A 20,904-nucleotide genomic window follows, 5' to 3' on the forward strand; every position below is an offset into this window, starting at 1 on the left:
ACAGCAATAGGTGCTAGTTGATAGACAGCAATGGTGGGCAGCTCTAGCTGAGATCTCCTCCATGAATAGGATGTGGACAGCATAGCTCTAGCACCTGCAATCTGCAAAAACGAGATTGGGCTGAATGGAGGGCAACTTGTCTATTTTTAGAAAGTTTGGGGCCTCCCAAATTAGGGTTTGTGAAACCGGTCTATGACTCACATAGAGCAGTAGTTCCTTCAATTAACACCTGGACTTTACATACACACACATAAACAGAGACCTCTCTCCCTCGCTCAACACCAGATTGGCCCCGAAGACCGGCACCCCTCTCGGTATTTCTTTATCAAATTAAAAGATAGAAAATTACAAAAATGGTAATGTTCCAAAATACATAACCTGTGAACAGTTGGTTTTCATCTCTTCTAAGTAAATCCCAGCTGCAGAGGAACAGTACAGCATGTTCAGATCAACATCCCTTACTGTCCAGCATGTGCAGAATTTATTGTTCTTACTGTCCAGCACACTGTTCTTTCTATTTAGCATATGCAAAGCTCACTGTTCTTATTCAGCACGAGCAGAGTTCACTGTTCTTACGATTCGGCAGGTGCACAGTTCATTGTTCTTATTCAATATGAGCAGAGTTCACTGTTCTTACGATTCAGCATGTGCAGAGCTCACTGTTCTTATTCAGCATGAGCAGAGTTCACTGTACTTATTCAGCATGAACAGAGTTCACTGTTCTTACGATTCAGCATGTGCAGAGTTCACTTCGATGGAATCAATCCATCATGCAAAGCATTTCTTTTGAGAATAGAGAGAAGAGGTGATCTGAGGGAGTAAGCTCTACCTCCGTGCTTGAGTGAGAGACGTAGAAGTACTCTCCATGACCGGTTTTCTTGCAACAATCTGCCCTCAGCTCCTCCAATCTTCATTCTTCCATTTGCCCCTTATGCCGATTACGTTTTTTTCAATGCTCTCTCTCTCTCTCTCTCTCTCTCTCTCTCTCTCTTTTGGAAATTTGTGCCACATGGCATACATGTAACAATTTTCGTGTTTAAACCTTCCGGTCTGAAATTCTCCATGATCGGTGCAAAATTTGACCTTGGCACAGACCAGAGAATTAATCCTCGTGTAAAAACGAAGACAATGACGTGAACAGATTCTGGAGTCGAAAAATAATAACTCCCTAAATTTTAGGGATGGTGACCTCTGCATTCCTCAAGTTGTTCTGTGCAACTTTTATCATTGCGACCACATCAAAAGTGTAATGTGGCTTAGATACAGTGACTTTTATTCCATGAGCATTCTCACATGTGCATCTTCTATCTTGGCCAGGCTCATTGTCCTGCACCATCGCCAGTGGCTAACCACACAGTCCCAAACCATTGGCATTCTATTCTTCAGTGCCCATTCAATATGGAACTGGTCCTAAGGCTCAGACAAACCATTAGTCCAATTTGTCCCAATGGTTGTCTCTTCCATGCAAAGATCCAGCTTATAACTTTGGGGGTAAAAAGCAACAACAACAAAAGAAAAGAAAAATCAAATATTTATATAAGTAAATAAGAAAAGCAACTGTAAAAAGTATCACCACTTGGTGACAGTTTGCATGTGGGACACAATAACTCTCTAGAATCTTTTTCCTTTTAATAAAGTTTGGTAAAATTTATTAATTAAGTATGTTTATGGGCTGTTTTAAAGAAGCTTATGCAATTTGAGCTCAACACCCCTTCTGAGGTCCAAAATTGCTAGGAGGGACTATAAACAAACCCAAGCTTTTGATGGTAATCTTACCAAGGGAGCACAAGTGTTTACCCTAGAGAGGCCAGAGCATCAGATAAAGGGTGCACATTGGTTGCCTAGTGGCCTACTACGTCTTGCAAAGGCAAATAGAAACGTAGTGAACTAACTATTTTGTTTTCCGAGGGATTTTGTTTTTGTTTTTCAAGATTTAACATTAAGTGAATGTTTTCAATTAGTTTTTGGTCTATTGACTATCTGTGCCCAAAGGGAGAAGGATATGTTAGAATTTCCCAATTTTTGGGAGTGCCCAATGTAATTCATGTGGTGTGCGGATACTTATTAAAGTGCCAAAGTGTGGTGTGGACACCTTGAGTCTGAGGGCTTTAATGTGGCGACACTAGGCCCTAGAGTTAGTTAATTAAGCTCTAGTTAGGGTGTGGAAGGTTGGCTAGCTTACCCTTAGACTTTAGTTTTACTTTCATTGAGTACTTTTATTCTTTTGTTTTCACTTGAGCTAATACACTCTCTTCAGCTCACACTATCATTGTCTACTATTTCTTGTTTCTCTTTGCTTCATAGCCAGTTCTCACATTTGGTATTAAAAGATCAAGTCACCTCGCTGCTAGCTCCGTTTGCCAAGGAAGGGAATGAGCTCAGAAGGTTGCTGCCATGTGTGCTACTTGTGCAGCTAACCTAGCCATTCCACTTCTGTAGCCACCTTATGCTACATGCTAGCCACCTTGATGCACCTTAGCCAGTGCCAGTTACAGTGCACCACCTTGTGCCTAACCATCGTCACCCCGCCAACTCCATTTTCCTACCACATGCATCCTGTTGTAGTGCTAGTGTGAGCATTCTATAATCTGCCATTGGCTTTGATAGTGGCACCTTTGTGCCCGGTGAGCACTGCCATTGCCTTGCATTTTACTGGCTTGTCCTTGTCTCAACTGCTAGCTTGCTTTTCTTCTCTGCTTGTCACTCAGAACCACCCAATGGTTGACCAATGTCGACACATTTGGGTCTTTGCATGCATCTCGAGGACTCAAAAATTTGGGGCTTTTGCTTGATTCGAGGTCCTTTCGTGAATCTTCACCAAAATTGTTGACATTGTGCAATTTCATCAATATTTTTACAAGAAATTTGGGGCGTTTGTGATTTTTTGGTCTAGCACACATCTTGAGCTGCAGTGAAGTTGCTGATTGCAGTCAATCCACATCCTAAGGTGACATTTCATTGAATTGTGAGGCTATAACCATAAAATTTATTCAATTTCTCAAAATTGCTTCAAGAAAATTTGGGGCTTTTGAATTTCACTCATCCCAAGGCAGCAAACAAGTGCAGGTACAACATTTATTTGCTGATTGATGTAGTTCGGGAACAAAAATTTATGCAAATTTGGGGATTTACAGCATTAAGTTGGCGAAATTCAGTTTTTGGGCACGCATTCCTAGGTGCAACAGTGCATTGCTGTTTTGTGCAGATTTGGCATGCTTTACGAGGCATTTCCGGTAGACTTTGTTTTGTGATAGTTTTGAGATTGCATTCTCTATCTTGTGTTGGGATGGTTTCACATGAGTAGATTTTATACTTGAGTCCTTACTCAAGAGGAGAAATTTGATGGCACCAATTACTCCTTGTTCAGTTTCATGGTGTGCAATCTGTTGGTTGCGAAAGATCTTTGGGATTATGTGACCAGTGATTTGGCTAGACCGGGGGGGATTGCTCTTCAAATGCCTCAAAGAGGTGGTAGAGGATAGCCGGATGTCCCTACTGCTGCCCCCATTCCTCCTATAGCTGATCAGAGGAGATGGGACTCCAAGGATGCACGTGCCAAGCTTGTCTTTAATTGCTTTATTAGTCAAAAGAGCAATAATACCTCATATTTGGTCTTGCAAGACCTCAAAGGCAACATGGGATGTTCTTCAGTACATGTTTGCACTAGGAATGAGGCTTGAGTCTTTTACTTGAGAAGAGAGTTGGCAAAATGCACACATGGATGAGGGCGATGGCATGAAAGATCACCTTATCTATATACATGATTTGAGAGAGCAGCTACTAAATATTGATAAGGTGATACCCGATGAAGAGATTGTCACTCACACTTAACTCTCTTCTAGAGTCTTATCTCGGTTTCCATCATTGAATGTCCTTGAGGGGGCACAATAACGCTTCACATTCATGGAGTCAACTGGCCTCTTGTTGTAGGAGGAATAGACTTGGAAAAATATGGCTATGAGATCAAGTGATGTAGGTATGCTTTCAAGGTGTAAAGGCAAAGGCAAACACAAGCAATAGGTGAAAAATCAGCCTGAGGCTGTTGTGGAACAATCGTCTGGCAAGGTTGCCTAAGATACACACAAAGGAAAGAAGAAGGGAAAATGCCACTACTGCAAGAAGCTCAGTCATTACATATGAATGTAGAAAGAGGTTAGGAATGGAGAAAAAGAAAGACTCTGGCTTGGCTGTCCAAGAAACATTAACCACTTGATCTTTGGATAGCAATGCTACGGCCAACTTGGTTGAGGAGAATTATGCATTTTTCACTTGCAATTATGATACATCTATGGCTGGTTCAGCATTTAATGCTGTTGAAACACAACATATACGGTATTTTATTTGTAGGGCATCCTGGTACATCAGTTCTAGAAGTGTTTGTTCGCATCCATGCAATCATCCCCTACGGGGAAGAGAGTTTCTTGTGCAAACTCTCTAGTTATGATGTTTGTGGCATTGGTATAGTTGTGATTATTGCTAGAGATGGATCAGATTTTCAGCTTATGGATGTATTATTTGTGCCCAGGATTACTAAAAATCTTCTTTTAGTTTCAACTTTTAATAAGCAAGGCTTTCAGGTCATCTTTGAAGATGACAAACGCATTGTTAGAGATATCGAGCTTGATTCCGCTCTTCGTTTGTTAGGTACTTTGTACAAAGGTCTCTTTTTGTTGGATACTTATGAGAAGAGATCTCATCATATGCTCTGACAGTCAGTACACTTCTGCTAATGTGGATCTTTGGCATGCTTGATATGGTCATATGAGCTTTGTTAGTTTGATGACACTTCCAATGTTATTTGATGGTGGATGCTTTGCCTCTAGTTGATACTCCACCTCCCCATGCATATGAGGAGTGTATAATTGGAAAAATGCATCGCTTTGCTTTTAAGAAGGATGTTGCAATGCGTGCTGTCCAAAAAATGCAGCTAACACACTTTGATGTGTGTGGTCCTATGTAGACTAGAGCTCTCAATGGTCATTTGTATTTTGCCACTCTATAGATGACTTTTCTCATTACACATGGGCGTATGGTCTAAAGGCAAAGTCCAATGTATTTATGCACTTCACACATTTGGTTGCAAAATTGGAAGTAGAAACAGGTTTGAAGGTTCAAACATTGAGCATGGATCGAGGGAGAGAGTATATGTCTCATGCATTTGAGACATTTTCGCTTGAGTGTGGCATTACAAATCGGGCCACCATGAGGATGGCACCTCGACAAAATGGAGTGGTTGAAATGAAAAATCGTATGCTCATGGAAATGACCAGATGTATGTTGAAAAGCAAAGGGTTGCCACACAAGTTTTGGCTTGAGGGCCTTCAGTGTGCAAATCATGTATTTAATTGTGCTTCGACTAAGGCACTCAAGACGATCACTCTCTATGAAACCAGCTTTTCTTCTCGGATAGGGTGATAATTCTTGATCAAGCACCTAATTACAACATTCAGTAAATAAGCATAAACTTAAATTCACACTTTACCTTCATAATCTCGGATAGTGGACACCTTGTTGGCTCCAAAACTGGCGCCTCTTTCGATATTTCTTTAACTTTATTGACTAATGGATTGGGCACAAGTTGAGATTCCATGATCTCCTTGGTTGATCCAAAAGTCCCTTGCTGTATGCAAACAACACACAAATTGGGCAAATTGGCCCTTAAATTTCACCTAGGACTTGCTCTAATTGGACCCCAATTGGCCAAATGCTGCCCCAAAATTCACCATGGATGGGTTGGCATCTGAAATCCCTAACAATACAAAAAATTGCAGGTGCTGATTTCAATGTACGATGCCTTCTACTGATGGCATGGGTCCCAAGGTGGTTGCTAAATCCTAATTTCTGCAGAAATTTAGGGTTTAGGTAGAATTCCCTTTGCTGTCCACCAAATCTAGCTGAGACATGCTCCAAATGGTTGAGATAAGCTGAGATCTTCTGAGAATGGGCTGGGGAAAGTGAGCGAATACTAGAGGAGAGAGAAATTCCTGATTTCCATAGGGGAAATGGCTGAATTCTGCCTGCAACCTTTCAAATCTGCCCCATGAGCTGTTGCCTAGTGTTAGGGAAGCCAAAAACTGCTGTCGCCAGCTTTTTGATGCAGTCGCCAGCCCCAAAGATTGATTCTCTTGCTATAGCTTGCCTGTTGAGCCCCCCAGGTGGTTGTCACCTGCAGCAGTTTACTGTTTCCTAATAAAAAATGGACCAGCAGCTCCTCTCCCTCGTTCAGGCTGAAAATTGATTGAATGGCTCCAAAAAATGTTCTCTGTTTGCATGGGTATTTTTGCTAAGTGGCAGCCTTCTAAACCCAATTTTCAGCATTATCCAGCCATTAAATTAATTTTCAAAATTAAATAATGTCGAAAATTAATTTTAGCCATTCTAACCTAGCCCAAAATTAAATGTGCCCATCTATAATTAAATTGGCTAGGTCATTTGCAACCTGGAGTGGTCCCGAACCTCAGACTGGCATTAATCAATTAATTAATGCCTTGTCCCTAGTATCACCACTGACACTTAGTGGCCAAACAATTGTCCTAGGATCCAAACCGGCACCAACTGACCACCAAAGCCTAGCTACACCCATTGTTTCCTTGGGGTCCTTGGCCTCTTAACATGAAATAATTGCCATGTGTAATATGCGTTTAACAACCTTGCATATTTGATTAGTAACTCAATCAAATGTTATCAACAAGATTAAAGCATCTTAAAAGTTCATATCCCCGTGACACCTTATGAGGTATGGCATAAAAGAAAGCTGAAGGTTGATTACTTTCGTGTGTTTGGATGTATAGCATTTGCTCATGTGCCTGAAGAGCTTTGTGGGAAGCTAGATGATAAAGCACTTAAATGTATTTTTGTTCGATATAGTTTGGAGAGCAAAGGCTACCATTTGTATGATCCTTGCACTTGAAAGATTTTTGTCAGCACAGATGTCATTTTGGCTAGAAATGCAGCCTATTCTCTGGATTAGTTTGGGATGCCTGCCACCTATGAGTTAGGTGATGCCTTTGAGGGTCTTTTGCTGCTTGGATTGGGATCCACACCTACTATAAATGCAGAAACAGATGTATTACAGCAAGATGTTGCTGCTCCACTTTCCCCCAGATCAACCATTGGTTGATCATGTTTTGCCTCCAAAAGTGGACCAAGTAGTTAAGCAAGAAAGGGCTGCTGTAAGTGCAGCAAAATAAGTCGGCTATTAGAGACTCTCTAGGGGGTAAGATTGATGCTCCTTTGCCATAGTGTAGCAGAAAGGTTGCTAATAATGCAGGGGGGACACATTTTGTGGAAAATTTGGAAGTGGATACTCTTCTTGATGAGCATGCATTCATGAGCTCACTTTTGGATGAGAATGAGCTTACTTCATTTGATAATGCACAGTAGGATGTACATTGGTTTCAGGCCATGAAAGAGGTGTTGGACTCCATTTTTACTAATGGTACTTGGGATCTTGTTGAGTTTCCACTTGGCAAGAAGGCTTTTGGCACTGGGGTTTTTAAACTCAAATGCTAGGTTGATGGTTCCATTGACAGATACAAGGCATGCTTGGTTGCCAAATATGCTCAAAAAAAGGGCATAGATTTTGAGAAGATTTTTGCTCCTACATCCTGCATGAGTACAGTTAGATGTGTTACTACTATGGCTGCCTATCATGGATGGAAAGTGCATCAGTTGGATATTAAAACAACATTTCGTAATGGTGACCTTCATGAGAATGTCTATGTATCACAACCTCTGGGGTTTGTGGTTAAAGGCAAATAACACTTGGTTTGCATGTAAACAAGGCTTTGTATGGCTTGAAACAAGATTTTTGTACATGGTATTCGAAGATAAATGCTTATTTAAATAGCAAAGGGTTCAAGAACAATCCAATTGCTCCTACTCTATACATTAAGAACGAAGGGGGGAGTTGTTGGTTATCATTCCTCATGATATGCTGCTCACAAGACCTAAAGAGGATAGAATTGTAGATTTTAAAGTTGAATTGAAGAATACATTTGCTATGTTAGATAAGGGCCTTTTACATTACTATTTGGGGATTTAGCTCACCCACAATCAGCATAGTGTCATTATGTCACAATCACAATATGTGGAAAAGCTTCTACATAGGTTTAATATATAGGATCATAAACCCATGAGTACTTTGATGAAGCCAAGGGTAAAGCTTTCTATGCATGATGGTAGTGAGATGACTAATTTTGCAATTTACAGCTAGGATGTTGAATGCCTTATTTATCTCTACAACACACGCCATGACATACAGTTTGCAATATCTCAGGTGAGCAAGTTTATGCACAACCCACGCACAGTTTACAGGCAATTTGTTAAGCGGATCTTTTGTTACTTGCAAGGTACTTAGCTAAACACATGCCTTGATATTTCCCGTGGGGAGACTTGTAGCTATAGGCTTACAACAATTTAAATTGGGTTGGAGACTCAGATACTCCGCAGTCTACTAGTGGATATTGTTTCTTTTTGGGCCATTCATGCATTTCATGGCTTAGCAAGAAACAACCTGTAGTGGCTACCTCATCTTGTGAGGGTGAGTACAAGGTAGCCTTCATAGTAACAATAGAATGTGTATGGCTGCAAGACTGATAGCTGATGTACAAATTTTATTGGAGGGTTCTACATCCATTCTCTTGGTCAGTCACAATGCTATTGCAGTAGTACGAAATCCTGTGTTTCATGCTCTCACGAAACACATTGAGATTCATCACCATTATATTAGAGAGAGATCTTATGCAGGAGATATCAGCTTGACGTATGTTCCCATACAGGAAAATGTGGTAGACATTTTCACCATAGCTTTACCACATGGGAAGATCGAGGCTTTCCATAAGTCCTTGAGCTTATGATTCTTGGACTTCATCAGATTGATACTACAAAGAGGTGTTAGAGTTTGCCAATTTTGGGCAATGCCTAATATAATTTTTGTGGTGTGTGGACACTTAAACATTTAAATGTCAAAGTGTGGTGTGGACACCTTGTGTCTAGGACTTTAATGTGGTCCCACTAGTTCCTAGAGTTAGTTACTCTAGTTAGGGTGTGGAAGGTTGGTTAGATCAACCTTAGACCTTAGTTTTCTCCCATTATTACTTGAGCTAATACACTCTCTTTAGCTCTTATTGTCATTGTCTACTGTGTCTTGGTTCTTTCTCCTCCATAGCTGGTTCTCATATGATAAAGGATGGTCAGTCCCAAGACCTTTAAAAACAAACAAGCCATCCCTACCACTACTATGTGTCAATGACAAGGAAGAGGGGAATGTGGGGAGTATGTGGTAGAGGCAAGAAAAGGTAGGTGGAAGCAAGCTAGGCAAGTTGAGCAAAGAAAGCAAGCAAGAGAGATTTCCATGGGAGATATGTTGAATATGGTGGATCTAGAGTTGACCACTCCAAAGACCGAAAAGGGGTAAATGGACACAGATACATGTTTATAAGAAGAGAATGCGATGCATTGGAGTTATGCAAGAGACCGTGCCACTTGGACAATGCCGTTGCAGAGGAATTGCTTACTTACCAAAGCACCCTTTTATAATCATAGTCATCCTAATGATGTGGATGATGATGCAAAGTATAAAATGAATATATAATATCTAAATGAAAAGTAAAACCTTGTTATCATCAAGAGAAGGAAGCCCCCTCTCAAAGTGGAAGAGAAAGTTGGAGGAAGTTGCCCTCTCCCCATCAATTTGAAGCAGTAGGGGAGGGTGTACCTAGATAACCGGTATTGAAGAAGTGGCCGATTGATTGCCTTTGTCAAAATATTTGCAAAGTTATCACATGATGGCACAAAATGTAGGTGAATAGTGTGACCAAAAGTCAATCCATAAGAATAGGTACACCAAAGATATCTCAAAACATGTAGACTAAAGAATAGGTCCATCCTTTGAAACCAAGACTGTAGTGCTTGCTTTAGTCCATAAAGACCTTGTCTTTCCAGTCAATAGAAGAAAATGTAGGTGGCTGCTCCACATGGACTTCCTTCGTCAGATAACCGTTTAGAAAGGTGCTTTTTACATCTATCTGGTAGATCGGTCAACCATGGTGAGTGGCTAGTGTGACCAACATACGAAAATATATCAATCGTATAGTAGGAATAAAGATCTCCTCATAGTCAATACCTTATGTTTGTCGAAAGAACTCTTGCATCACACGGTGAGCCTCATACTTGTCTAAAATTCCATTAGCTTTTAGCTTGTCCCTAAAAATCTGCTTGGTCTTGGTGACTTTCTTATGACTCGGATGATCCACCAAGATCCAAGTCTAATTTCGATTAATACTCTCTAGCTTCTTTTTCATGGCCTCTCACCATTCGGGTTTCTACAGAGTCTCTTGTCAACTTTTTGGCTTGGAATGTGCTATACAGTTTGATGTAAACAGAGATGCAAATGAAGCACGAGGGGCAAGCACAATAGATCTTCTAGGGTGTCTTCTCGCGGAGCTTTCTACCACTGGGGCTTCTAAGTCCTCGGATGATCAAGTCATATTGTTTCTAAACAAGCTGTTGAGGAAATACTTTCGTTTGTGCAGTAAGTGATCTCACAACCCACTATGTCCACATTCTATGAATTTTTTGAGAAGGGGTAGCAAGGGAAGGGTAAACAAAATCAAAATTCCAATCAAAATCCAAAACAAACTCAAAATCAAAATCAAAATCAATCTAGTGAGACCCAGGGAAAGTCCTAGTCATCTCTAAAACCTGGGTAGTAAAATGTACAGAAGAAGAATCGGTATTGTCAACATTGTTAGAAGGTTGGCCACTTGATGACAATTGTCTATGAAAGGTAAGAGGCATAACACCGAAAGCGAAAGCTTAAACCTTTGCCTGTTAGTCATGCAATCCCCCGTGGGGGAGACATGGTGGTGGCAACCCTTAGCAAGGATAGTGGGGAGGCCAGATCCACACTTCCACCAGTTAGCCATTATAGTCGATAACGTTCTCAACGCTAGAGGGTTTGTTTGACTGGTATGTAGAGGCCATATCATCTCGGTAGAGACATTTGAGGATAGGAGTCTTATCCACATCAATGAGTTGCCTCCTGATGAGGTAACTGCAGAGGCCCACTCCTCACAACTGAGTACTTTAGCTACTCCTTGGATTATGGATAGTCATATGACCTCCATTGTGGATTGAGACGACGCCCAACCTTGGGGTATGGCATCCCTTTAAGAATGCTACTGTTTGCACATGTAATATGCTTCCCAGCAGGGGCTGAATGCAAAGAGGAAAACAAATACTTCCTTGAGGTGGTGTGCTTTGAAGCTCCACTATCAAAATACCACACTTGTTGCGTTTCAGCAGCATTAAATGCTGAATCAGCCATTGAAGAATCATAACTGCAAGTCAAAATTGCATAGTCCTCCACAAAGCTGATTGAAGCATCGCCATCAGTAGATTTGTTGGTTGATGTCTCTTGGACGGCCAAACTAGAGTTCTTTTTCTTCTCTTTGGCTAATCTCTTACAACATTCATCAATATAGTGGCCTGGCTTCTTGCAATAATGACATTTCCCCTTCTTTTTAGACTTTTCTATGTCTTGGACAACCTTATTTGAGGGCTGTCTAGCATTACCCTTTTGTTGATTTTTTTGCATTTTGCTTGACTTTTTTTTCGTCTTTGAACTTGGAAAGCATAGCACATCTCTTGAATGCAATGCAACATTCTTCGGAGTTTGTTGCTCTTGCAACAAGAGGCCTTCCAACTCCACAAATGTAAAGGGCTGCTGCCCCCCCCTCAAAGACAACATCAAAGAGGTGTGGAAACCAAGATACAACTCTGAAAGAGAGTTTAGTGTGATGTTTATCAATTCAGCATCTTGAATGATTTCATCCACATTGAGCAACTACTCGCGCAAATCCTATATGTGAGTAAGGTGATTTTGTCATGCTATCACTCATCCATGCTCACATTGGCCAACTCTCTACAAAGATAAGATATTTTGGCCTTGTTACATGTTACAAACATACACTCAAGTACATCCCATGTTGATTTTGAGGTCTTCAAGACCGGATGTGTGGAATGATCGATGACAAGGCAATCAAAGAAAGTACATGTGCATCTTTTGAGTTCCATCTCCTTTGATCCTTGATAGGAGGGGGAGGAGGGGCAGCAACACCAACGTGCTCTCTAGTGTTACGTTGAGGTGTTTGAGGTGCAAGACCTCCTGGTCGCTGCAAATCACCGATAACATAGTCCCACAAGTCCTTTGCTACAAGAAAGTTGGAGACCGTAAAGGTCCACAGCGGGTAGTTTGATCCATCAAGTTTTTGAGGACACCAAGGATGCTACTCTGATCATTAGTCCCCCGACGTGCCATGCTATCAGTAATGGACAAAAAACTGTAGCCAAATACTTCTCTATTGAAGTATAGATTGTTCTCCTCATAATAAAAAAAATTCCCTCAAGATTATGCAACAAGTACCAAACTATCACACAAATACCAAAGTGTGCTGGCTTGTACAAGCCGTTTTTACTGTTTCTAGCAAATTTTGAATTTTTTTCTTTCATTTTGCAGCAGTCCATCGTTTTTAATCGGATTTTTGTTACATTGCATGTGAGCTTTTATTTTGTGAAGTCTTTACTGTTGGTTTGGTTGTATTTTCTCTCTATATACCTTCTATTCTCTATTTTCTCTTTTATCCTCTCCTAATGGCTCCTCTGTGCACTTCTAGAGATGATAAGTTACATGGACGTGATGTGACTATCTTACATAAAATGATGTGATGAAAGCTTGGTTTGTGTAGAAGGAGATTTGGTACATTGTATGTGAGGCTATTCCTCGGCTTTAGCGTCCTTTTTCTCTTCTCGAAGATTTTGATGAGAACAATCATGAGAAAGTTGTGCTTACATGGGATTCAGACGATACCGCATACTTTGCATTGCTTTGGTGTATTTCTAAAGAAGTTCTACGGGCAGTTACCTCTTGCAGGACTTCACTAGAAATATGGTCAAAGCCTTAGATGTTGTATGAGGCTATGGATAGTTTCAACAGCAGATGAAGTTTGAGCCAAAGGACACCATTCAATCATTTTTCCTCCATGCTACACAAGTACGAGACTAGCTTCGACACATGCAGTCTGCCCTTCCAGAGGCACATCTAGTAGGAGTAGTACTCTACAAGCTCCCCTTGGAGTTTGATGGAGTGGCCAATGCTTTGTAGGCATTGACATCCTCTACACATGTGAGCTTTACACATGCCCTTAATATTGCTTGAGCATGAGGTATCTCTACATTTACAGGGGAGGCTCTCATCTCATTAGGGAGGTTCCATTGAGGCCTTTATAGCTACAAAGAGGGGTGATAGGAAGAAGAAGTCCAAGGCCCAGTGTTATCACTATGGTAAGAAGGGACACTTGTAGAAGGACTACAAGGAGTTAGCAACCTCACGGAAGAAGAATGAGAAGTAGAAGTAGGATACAGACTCCTCTGACGAGTCATCCTCTTCCTCACACTCTGACTCTGACTCTGATCCTCTAGCCAAGGGGAAGTCCAAGGCACAGCTGGGATCTACTTTTTCAGACTGAGGGAAGGGCTTGACTGCCCCTTCTTCTACTGCTCTCTAGTCCAAGTAATGTAGTCATTCCTCACGACTCTCTAGTGCCAAAGAAGGAGCATAAGAGGGTGGTGAGATGGGGTAGTTGAGCCTCATCAACCACTATATATAAATGCACAGGTTCCAGAGAGAGACGTCCCTGATGCATCAATCGAAGTCTGGCAAGTTCAAATCTTAGAGTTGGGATTGACATCGAGATTCATGATGGGCTGTTTCTTTGACAAAGAGTACGATTGTCTCCTAGTCCAAGCTCACTCGAGGGGACTCTTTGGCAATCTTGGCCATAGGCGGGGAATCCATGGTCACATATGTTCAATGGCATTTTTGACAAGTTGGTCTTGTATGCTACTGTGAGACATTGTTGACATACATAGAGAACTGTCATGACTCTTTTCTATTTTCAGGAGCTAGTATGATTGACATCAACATCTAGTTTTCTCCAAAGCACCTTGGTGGTAGCTTGATCACCCACTACTTGGGTATCCATGGTTCTACTCTAGTGGTTCTATGTTATGGATTGTGATGCATCATTATCATTATATTGTATCAGATCACCCATGATCTGAGAAAGGGTATTAGTAATTCAGACAGCTCATGTGTGAGTCTAAGGGCATGGCTAGCTTATTTAGGCATTTTATTATGTTAATTATGATGCTTATTTGGGGCATTTTATGTTGGCCAACTAGAATTAAATGTTGGTTGGCCTACCCCTAGTTTAGCATTATTTTCTTCTTTCTATACACAGCTTCCTCCTCATTTAGACACATCATCACCTACAGGTTTTGTGGAGAGAGGGAGCCGGTGCCAGTGCCTTGGAGCCAAAGACTCACTATTGTACGCATCATTCTCGTGTTTGATATATGGATTCCATTTCATAAGCACATCTTTGAGTTCTCTTCTTTTGCAATATTCTTTCGTTTTCTTTCTCTTCTGTCTTGTGTTCAGCAGTTTATTTCGGCACTTGTCTATTCTTCCATTGTTGCACCACTTCTAACACATCTTGTATTGTTGGCATTCCTCCTTAGGTTCTTCATTTGAAGAATGATTGTGTTGACAAGTTCTCTTTCTTCGTGGTGTGCTTGAAGTAACTACTCAAGCATCTCCAAGCTTCTCTCACTAGTTGGTATCTCTTTTGAGTCGGGGATTTGCTCCTTATTGAGGGCTGATAAGATCACCCTTGTTGAAAATTGTAACTATCCTCACATTTGGGAGCATCAGATGTATCCGTTGTGTTACATAATCAACCTCACATTTTGTTGCTCACTTGAAAGCCCTACCAAGAAGTATTTCCTTTTCCACGTTCTCACGATTTGGGAGCACATGGTATAAGATGGATAGACTTTCGGTCTCGATAGTTGTGAGAATTGTACATTTTCCTAGGAGAGAATATAGGTTTCCCCCATAGGGATGGAGGACTACCTTGGTCGGTATAAGCTCTAGTTGGCCTATTTCAATCCATGCTTCAGAGGTCAAAATATTAAAGTTCACTCCTTCATTGATGAGAGCATGAACAACGTACTCTCTTTTTGCAGTAAGTTTGACTTTGAGATAGGCAAGAGGTATTATTTTCATCATCTTTTGGGTCTAGGTCCATAATCCCAACCTTTGGAATTATAGGTGCACTATTGGACACCGTTCATATATTAGAATTATGACTCATTTGTGTAGTGCTACTCGTAGCACATTCAAGGTCAAGGTCATTGAGTTGAATCATTTTCGTATTGATCTTCAGAGGATGTTGCTTTCTATTCAGAGTGAGTGCAATTTGAATGTAGAGTGCAAGTATTCTTGTGTGGCCTAGTTGTGCTTGATGGCTAGCGTGGCCCCTTTGAGTTCTATGGTCTCTATTTTTAGCCATTTTTTTGTGGGATTCCTTTGTATAAGAATATTCCTTGGGCTTTTGGCTTAGACCAACTCTAGCTTCATTTCCTTTTTCACTCAGTCATCATTAGGAATTCTGTTTTCCAGCATAGTGGTGCCTTAGTCCCTCTTGAATCTATGTTGGTTCGTTATTCACTTGTTATTGTTTCACAATTGTGGCTCCTGTTTTTTCCTTGACTGTTTCGATTGATGGTGTCACAGTTTGTTTTCCTGGTGTTTCTTTTAAGCTCTTGGTTGACTGTGTTTTCTTACAAGATTAGCGGTGCTAGCACTTTCCTTCCTAAGCTTTTTGGATAAGTATGTGCTCAAACTGGAATCACCTTCCTTAGCCAATGTGTTTAGCTGCAATTCAAACGATTTATGCACAACTCATACTGAAGCAAGACCTTGTCTTTCTGGTCAACCGTGTGTCAATGTCATGCCACTTTGCTTGTGGTAGTGATGTTCAAACAAGTTGTCCACTTTCTAGTCAATTGTGACTCGTTAAATTTGGTGGTTTCATCCAATCACGATTTCCTTCTTAGCTTAGTGAGCTTTCTCTTTGCCTAGGATAATGTAGACCCCCTTTCCTTACAATCAACCTCTTGTTAGGAGTTATTCTAGTTAGTTGGCTTATATTGTAGTCTTGTGGAGCTTAGTAGATTCTTCAACATGACCATGTGTGCAACCAAGGTGGTTGATCTAGTTGTGTAGAGTCCCAAGAGTTTAACTGTGCTAGTTTAGATATGTGACATGCATGGAGGTTGCACCAAGTGACTCAAGGCAAGAGGTGAACATGCAATTTGCTAGTATTACACATGCTCCCATCCCATGTGTGAACATACTTTAGGTGTGTAAGTGTGCGTCAAAAGGGGGTGTGAACTACACCTCCCAAATTCAATGAAAGAATGGAAGGAAAAAATCTACACTGAACTGAATGAAAGCTGAATACAATGAGGACTGATCAATCCTTGCATGCAGCCCAAGGCATCAGTGAGGGCACCGAATCAAGCTTATGATGTGTCAACACCGGAAGATGGAGTATCCTTGAATGTCAAAGTGTGATGAAACTCACAGAGGCAAAACCTGTGAATGATCAGCCAACTGAGTGGGCCCGCTATAAATAGCAGGAAATGCCCAAATTTGGCTGACTTGGTCAAACCAGCCCCAAAAATGCTGGCCGACCTGAATAAAATAATCAAGAAAATATTGTCACCTATTGGATCAGCTGGTCACTCATCTTGACCAATGTGAACAGAGTCCTAATCCACTGAAAACGAAATGCAGAGGCTGGAAACTAAGCAGTGAGTGTGAACACACCTAAAACCGACTGAAAAAGAAATGCATCCTGTAGAAAGAGGTGTGGCCTCCGTCAAAACACATGATAGACCGAGTGTCAGAGCTCCTAATGCCCCTGTCTAACTTAGACTGAGGCTCATAGGCAAGAGATAACCGTGCATGACCCAACTACTAACAGGCACTAGACTGGGATCGCCCCAAGCACAAGTTGGAGGAGAGTCCTTAGTCTTGGCTTTCTAGACACTTTGGGACAGATGATATTAACTCTGGAAGCAGTGGCTTAGACTACAAACAGAGTACCAGCTTGTGCATATGAGGATTTTTAGGGGTGCATCTCTTTCATATTTCAGGTCTAGAGGACAGGGTACAACATCAAATCGAATATCTCAGCCCCACAGTGGAAGAGAAGAGAAACAGTATGCTAAACAGTAGGCAATTCGAACCCAAAACAGCTGTCAGTTGAATACAATCTGGAAAGGAAGCCTATATACAAGGCACGGTGACAAGCAAAGCAAATCATGTTGGTGTACACTTACATTGAGAGCAGCGTGTAAAACCAACCAGCAATACTTGTGGGACCACCACTCCGTGGGTCTGACACAGCTCCTCTAATGTGGGTTATATCTATGTTGTCTTGTTCATAAAATGTCTTATCATCACAAAATCTTTGTGCCACATTTTGTGATGATAAGTTTTGTGAAACATGCTAATTTCTCAGAAAACTGACCTTCCAAATACTTCTCTCGGGTTTCGTATACATTTGTTTCCCAATGAAAGTGAAACGGAAGAAATACCACTTGTTCTTGGATCTCACGGTGTTCTTCTTATGGTTACTAATGCGCATCCAAAATTTTAAAAACATCATGGAAGTGACTTCGCAAATAGTTTCTTGAGTTTTGTGTTAATACACGTCCTTCAAAGGCTAGTTAGGGTCCGCAAATCAAAGAATGCTGATGCTTCTTGAAGATTGACAAATATATCGTGTTCTTATCGTAGATTTCGGAGATGAGATTCTTTTATGATGTTATATTTTGCATCAGGGGGAGATTGGTGGCAAGGGGGGAACGAGTGACATCATTGCAAGATGAAGATGAACCATTTCCCATCATCGTGGCCACTCACTGTAGTCATCTTGAAGCTGTACTGAGTGAAACTTGTTCACATCGATGGAAGGACATTGTGTTTCTCCAGAATGGTATGCTGCAGCCTTGGCTCCGCCTCGATGGTCTGCAAAACAACACTCAACTGCTTTTGTTCATGTCAGCATCACCTGAAAATCCTCTGCAGCCCAAGGGGAATATGCATATCAGACCTGGAGGTCGAGACTCGCTAGTTTGGGGAAGGTAAAGACTAAAACACGTTGTGTTTTTGCAAAAAGGTAAGAGCAAGAGTACGCATACAGTTATATTGTGACATAATTGTGGCCTTGTTTTGGCATGTGCCGCATTGGCAAGCATTCTTGTAGAACTATGTTGTCATTGTTGTGTGCAGAAAATGCAGGGTAGGGAAAGTCAAAGAAAATCGCATAAGCTAAACGTAATAACCAGGTCTATGAGTCTTAAAGTATTTTACACCGTTCACTTGTCACATCACAATCATATGAAAAGAACAAGGAAAAGGCGAAAACAAATTTCCATGCGCTTTATCTATCTCTAATGGGTTTTGCCTTCCAACTTTCATGGCTAAGGGTTTAGCCCAGCTCAATTCACCTTTCCCGAGATTTTGATTCTTCTTTAATTGCAAGAGCACAACCAGCAACTTGATGCACTGAGCATCAATCATCTGCTAGGGCTCTATTTAAAGTGGACGTGATCTAGTATGTTAGCTTTAGTCCCTTGCCTACGTTCTTGAGGTTTCTTTCATAGGCTTTCTTTTCAGTCCTGCTTCCAGCTTGGAACAGCACACATGCCAACTTTGATGGCATTGTTAAACTTACTTTCTACAAAGGTGTCTGTCGAATCTGTAGGTTTCTGTTTATTGAATTTGTAGGGCCATCTCCTACTTAATAATGCACGCATGCTCGTGTCCCCTTATTCATCATTTTATACTTGACCATGACATGACAGACATGTATATGATTGTTGTTTCACTATGAAGGTGGGGAAGGGCCATCAATGGAATCATGCATGCTGGAGGGTTGCCATGCTCAGCAGTGTCTCATGAGAAGTATTTAGAAGTGATGGTTGAGAAGCTACTTTGGAGTTCTATCTTTTGGCTTTTGAGTGCTGGCCTTGGTGGATTGTCAGTGGGAGCCATAGTGAACACGCATTTGCCATATGTAGAGGAATTGGTTATTGAGCTGCTGCCACTTGCCGAGTCATATCTAAAGTCTGCTACCTATCAAACCGAAGAGATGATGGAGAGGCCTGCAGATTTTAGTTTTCCGAAAGGCTCTGAGATGGTGACAAGGATGTGTGACTACTCCAACGCCATTCATAATTCAGTTCCCAGCAAAAGCATGGCTCTTTCTGAGTTCCATTGGAGGAATGGATGGTTTCTGTCACAGAAAATTACAGATCGTCATGTCCATTGGCTAGGGCAAGCAGGAGTCAGTCCAACATTCTGGCAGGAAACTTGTTAGCGAAGTGCCATTATGAAGAAATTTTAACAGTTCAATTGGTAATATGCCACTTTTGGAGGCTGTTTAGTGAGAATATATATCATTTCTTCCCCCTGTGCAGGTTATTCTTGTTGGTTCTTGAGTTCCAGGCATGATACAGGTTGTCACGTTCTTAGTCCCCATTGCTGAACTAGTCCTGCACTCCTGAGATACCACTGATCGTGCCAGTCGTCTCCCATTGTCGTGGCACCATGCTTCATACAAGCAAGCTGTGTCCAACAGTTGGAACTTCAACTTGGACAGCAAATACAAAGAGGGTTCCTGTAGAAATTATGCCATCCACGAATACAAAACAGTGATGCATGCTCTTTATGTTTCTTGAATCAAGGGTCGATTTGCATAGCTTTTAAAATTGTGTGAGATTGGCATCATCTAGAGGTTAGCTAATCTTGTATCTTGTTAGCATAACGTTTTTGAGGCGTAACCTATTCTTGACATCAACCTTGTGTCTGTATAACCTTGTATCGTGTGTTAGTGTAAGCTTTCAATGCTGGGTGCTATCATGATCAGCCTCACCGTTTCCAACTAAGGTTCGGGATAACAACTGTAAGGATCTCTGGATTTCCCCAACATTTTACCAGTAACTGTGTCAGGCCAATTAACGAACTGCATAAGAACTTGAGCAATTGTATCCCATTGTTTGAGTTGTTGTTACAATGCAGCCAATCAAGACCTCTGTGATTAATGCCATGTTTCTCCGTCACAATGCTTGAATTGACCCTCACAAAGAGCTCTTAGGCAGAAGAGGCTTCCCAAGTTTTGCCAGCCGTGCTCTCCAGTCTGGCCATGATTGGCCTTCAGAATAACTCAGCACCTATTAATCAGGCCAAGTGTGAGGAGGGCTTTTGACCCATGCTTCATATAATACTTCCCCCACTCTCATCTGTACAATTTTTGTGTTTACAGTAGGAAAGTTGCGACTAAACAGAGCTTTTTATTCAACTTCAAAGGAGTTTAGGTTTGTTTCTGTGTACTAAGTCGAGCGCCCTTTTCAGTGTTCTTTCCATAGGTTAAATCTTGTGCATTCCCATGGTTCAACAAACAAAGACGAGTTTGTTTGTGCTCGCAACTTTGAGATGAAACAGAAACATGGCTCCCTTCACTTACACACACACACACACATTGCATGGTATACTAAACCCAAAAAGATTCTTTCCATCCCAAAACGAACAAACAAACAAAAATTGCATTGTTTATGGCTGGCCCTCGATGGAATTTCAAACATCATTGTTGGAGCTCAGATTGTGCTAAAATATTGTTAGCTCTATACTATCCTTGATAACATGTCTAGAACAAAAATCTAATGTACGATAAGCTACAGTAGGCAAATTATGGAATATTTCTCTAATGATAACCTTTTCTTCAATTTGTGTGTGTGCGTGTGCGTGTTTTTTTTTGGCTACTTTTATCGTTAACTACTTTTAGTTCTACCAACTAATAAGCAGAGATTTGATGATAATGGATGATGACAGCTTTGGTTTTTATTACTCATATATGCAAGAGGTTTCACCTCTTATAGTAATGTGCTTGTTTGCTTGTCTATGCCAGATGTCCACGACATGACAAA

General features: G+C 41.1%; 1 protein-coding gene across 3 annotated transcripts in view; it reads left to right on the forward strand.

The window, feature by feature from the left end:
• The window catches only part of LOC148011591 (uncharacterized), a 79,316-nt gene extending 59,627 nt beyond the window's left edge, over nt 1-19,689 (forward strand). For all 3 annotated transcript variants that reach the window (XM_087670581.1, XM_087670583.1, XM_087670582.1), the window contains 2 exons: nt 17,758-18,060; nt 18,815-19,689. In XM_087670581.1, the coding sequence (XP_087526707.1) occupies nt 17,758-18,060; nt 18,815-19,298 (787 nt within the window). In that variant the 3' untranslated portion in view covers nt 19,299-19,689. The remainder of the gene's footprint in view (nt 1-17,757; nt 18,061-18,814) is intronic.
• Nucleotides 19,690-20,904: the final 1,215 nt, after the last annotated feature.

This window comes from Lygodium microphyllum, chromosome 28, assembly GCF_053477565.2.
Source record: "Lygodium microphyllum isolate KBCC chromosome 28, Lygodium_microphyllum_v1.1.10, whole genome shotgun sequence".
Taxonomy (NCBI): Eukaryota; Viridiplantae; Streptophyta; class Polypodiopsida; order Schizaeales; family Lygodiaceae; genus Lygodium; species Lygodium microphyllum.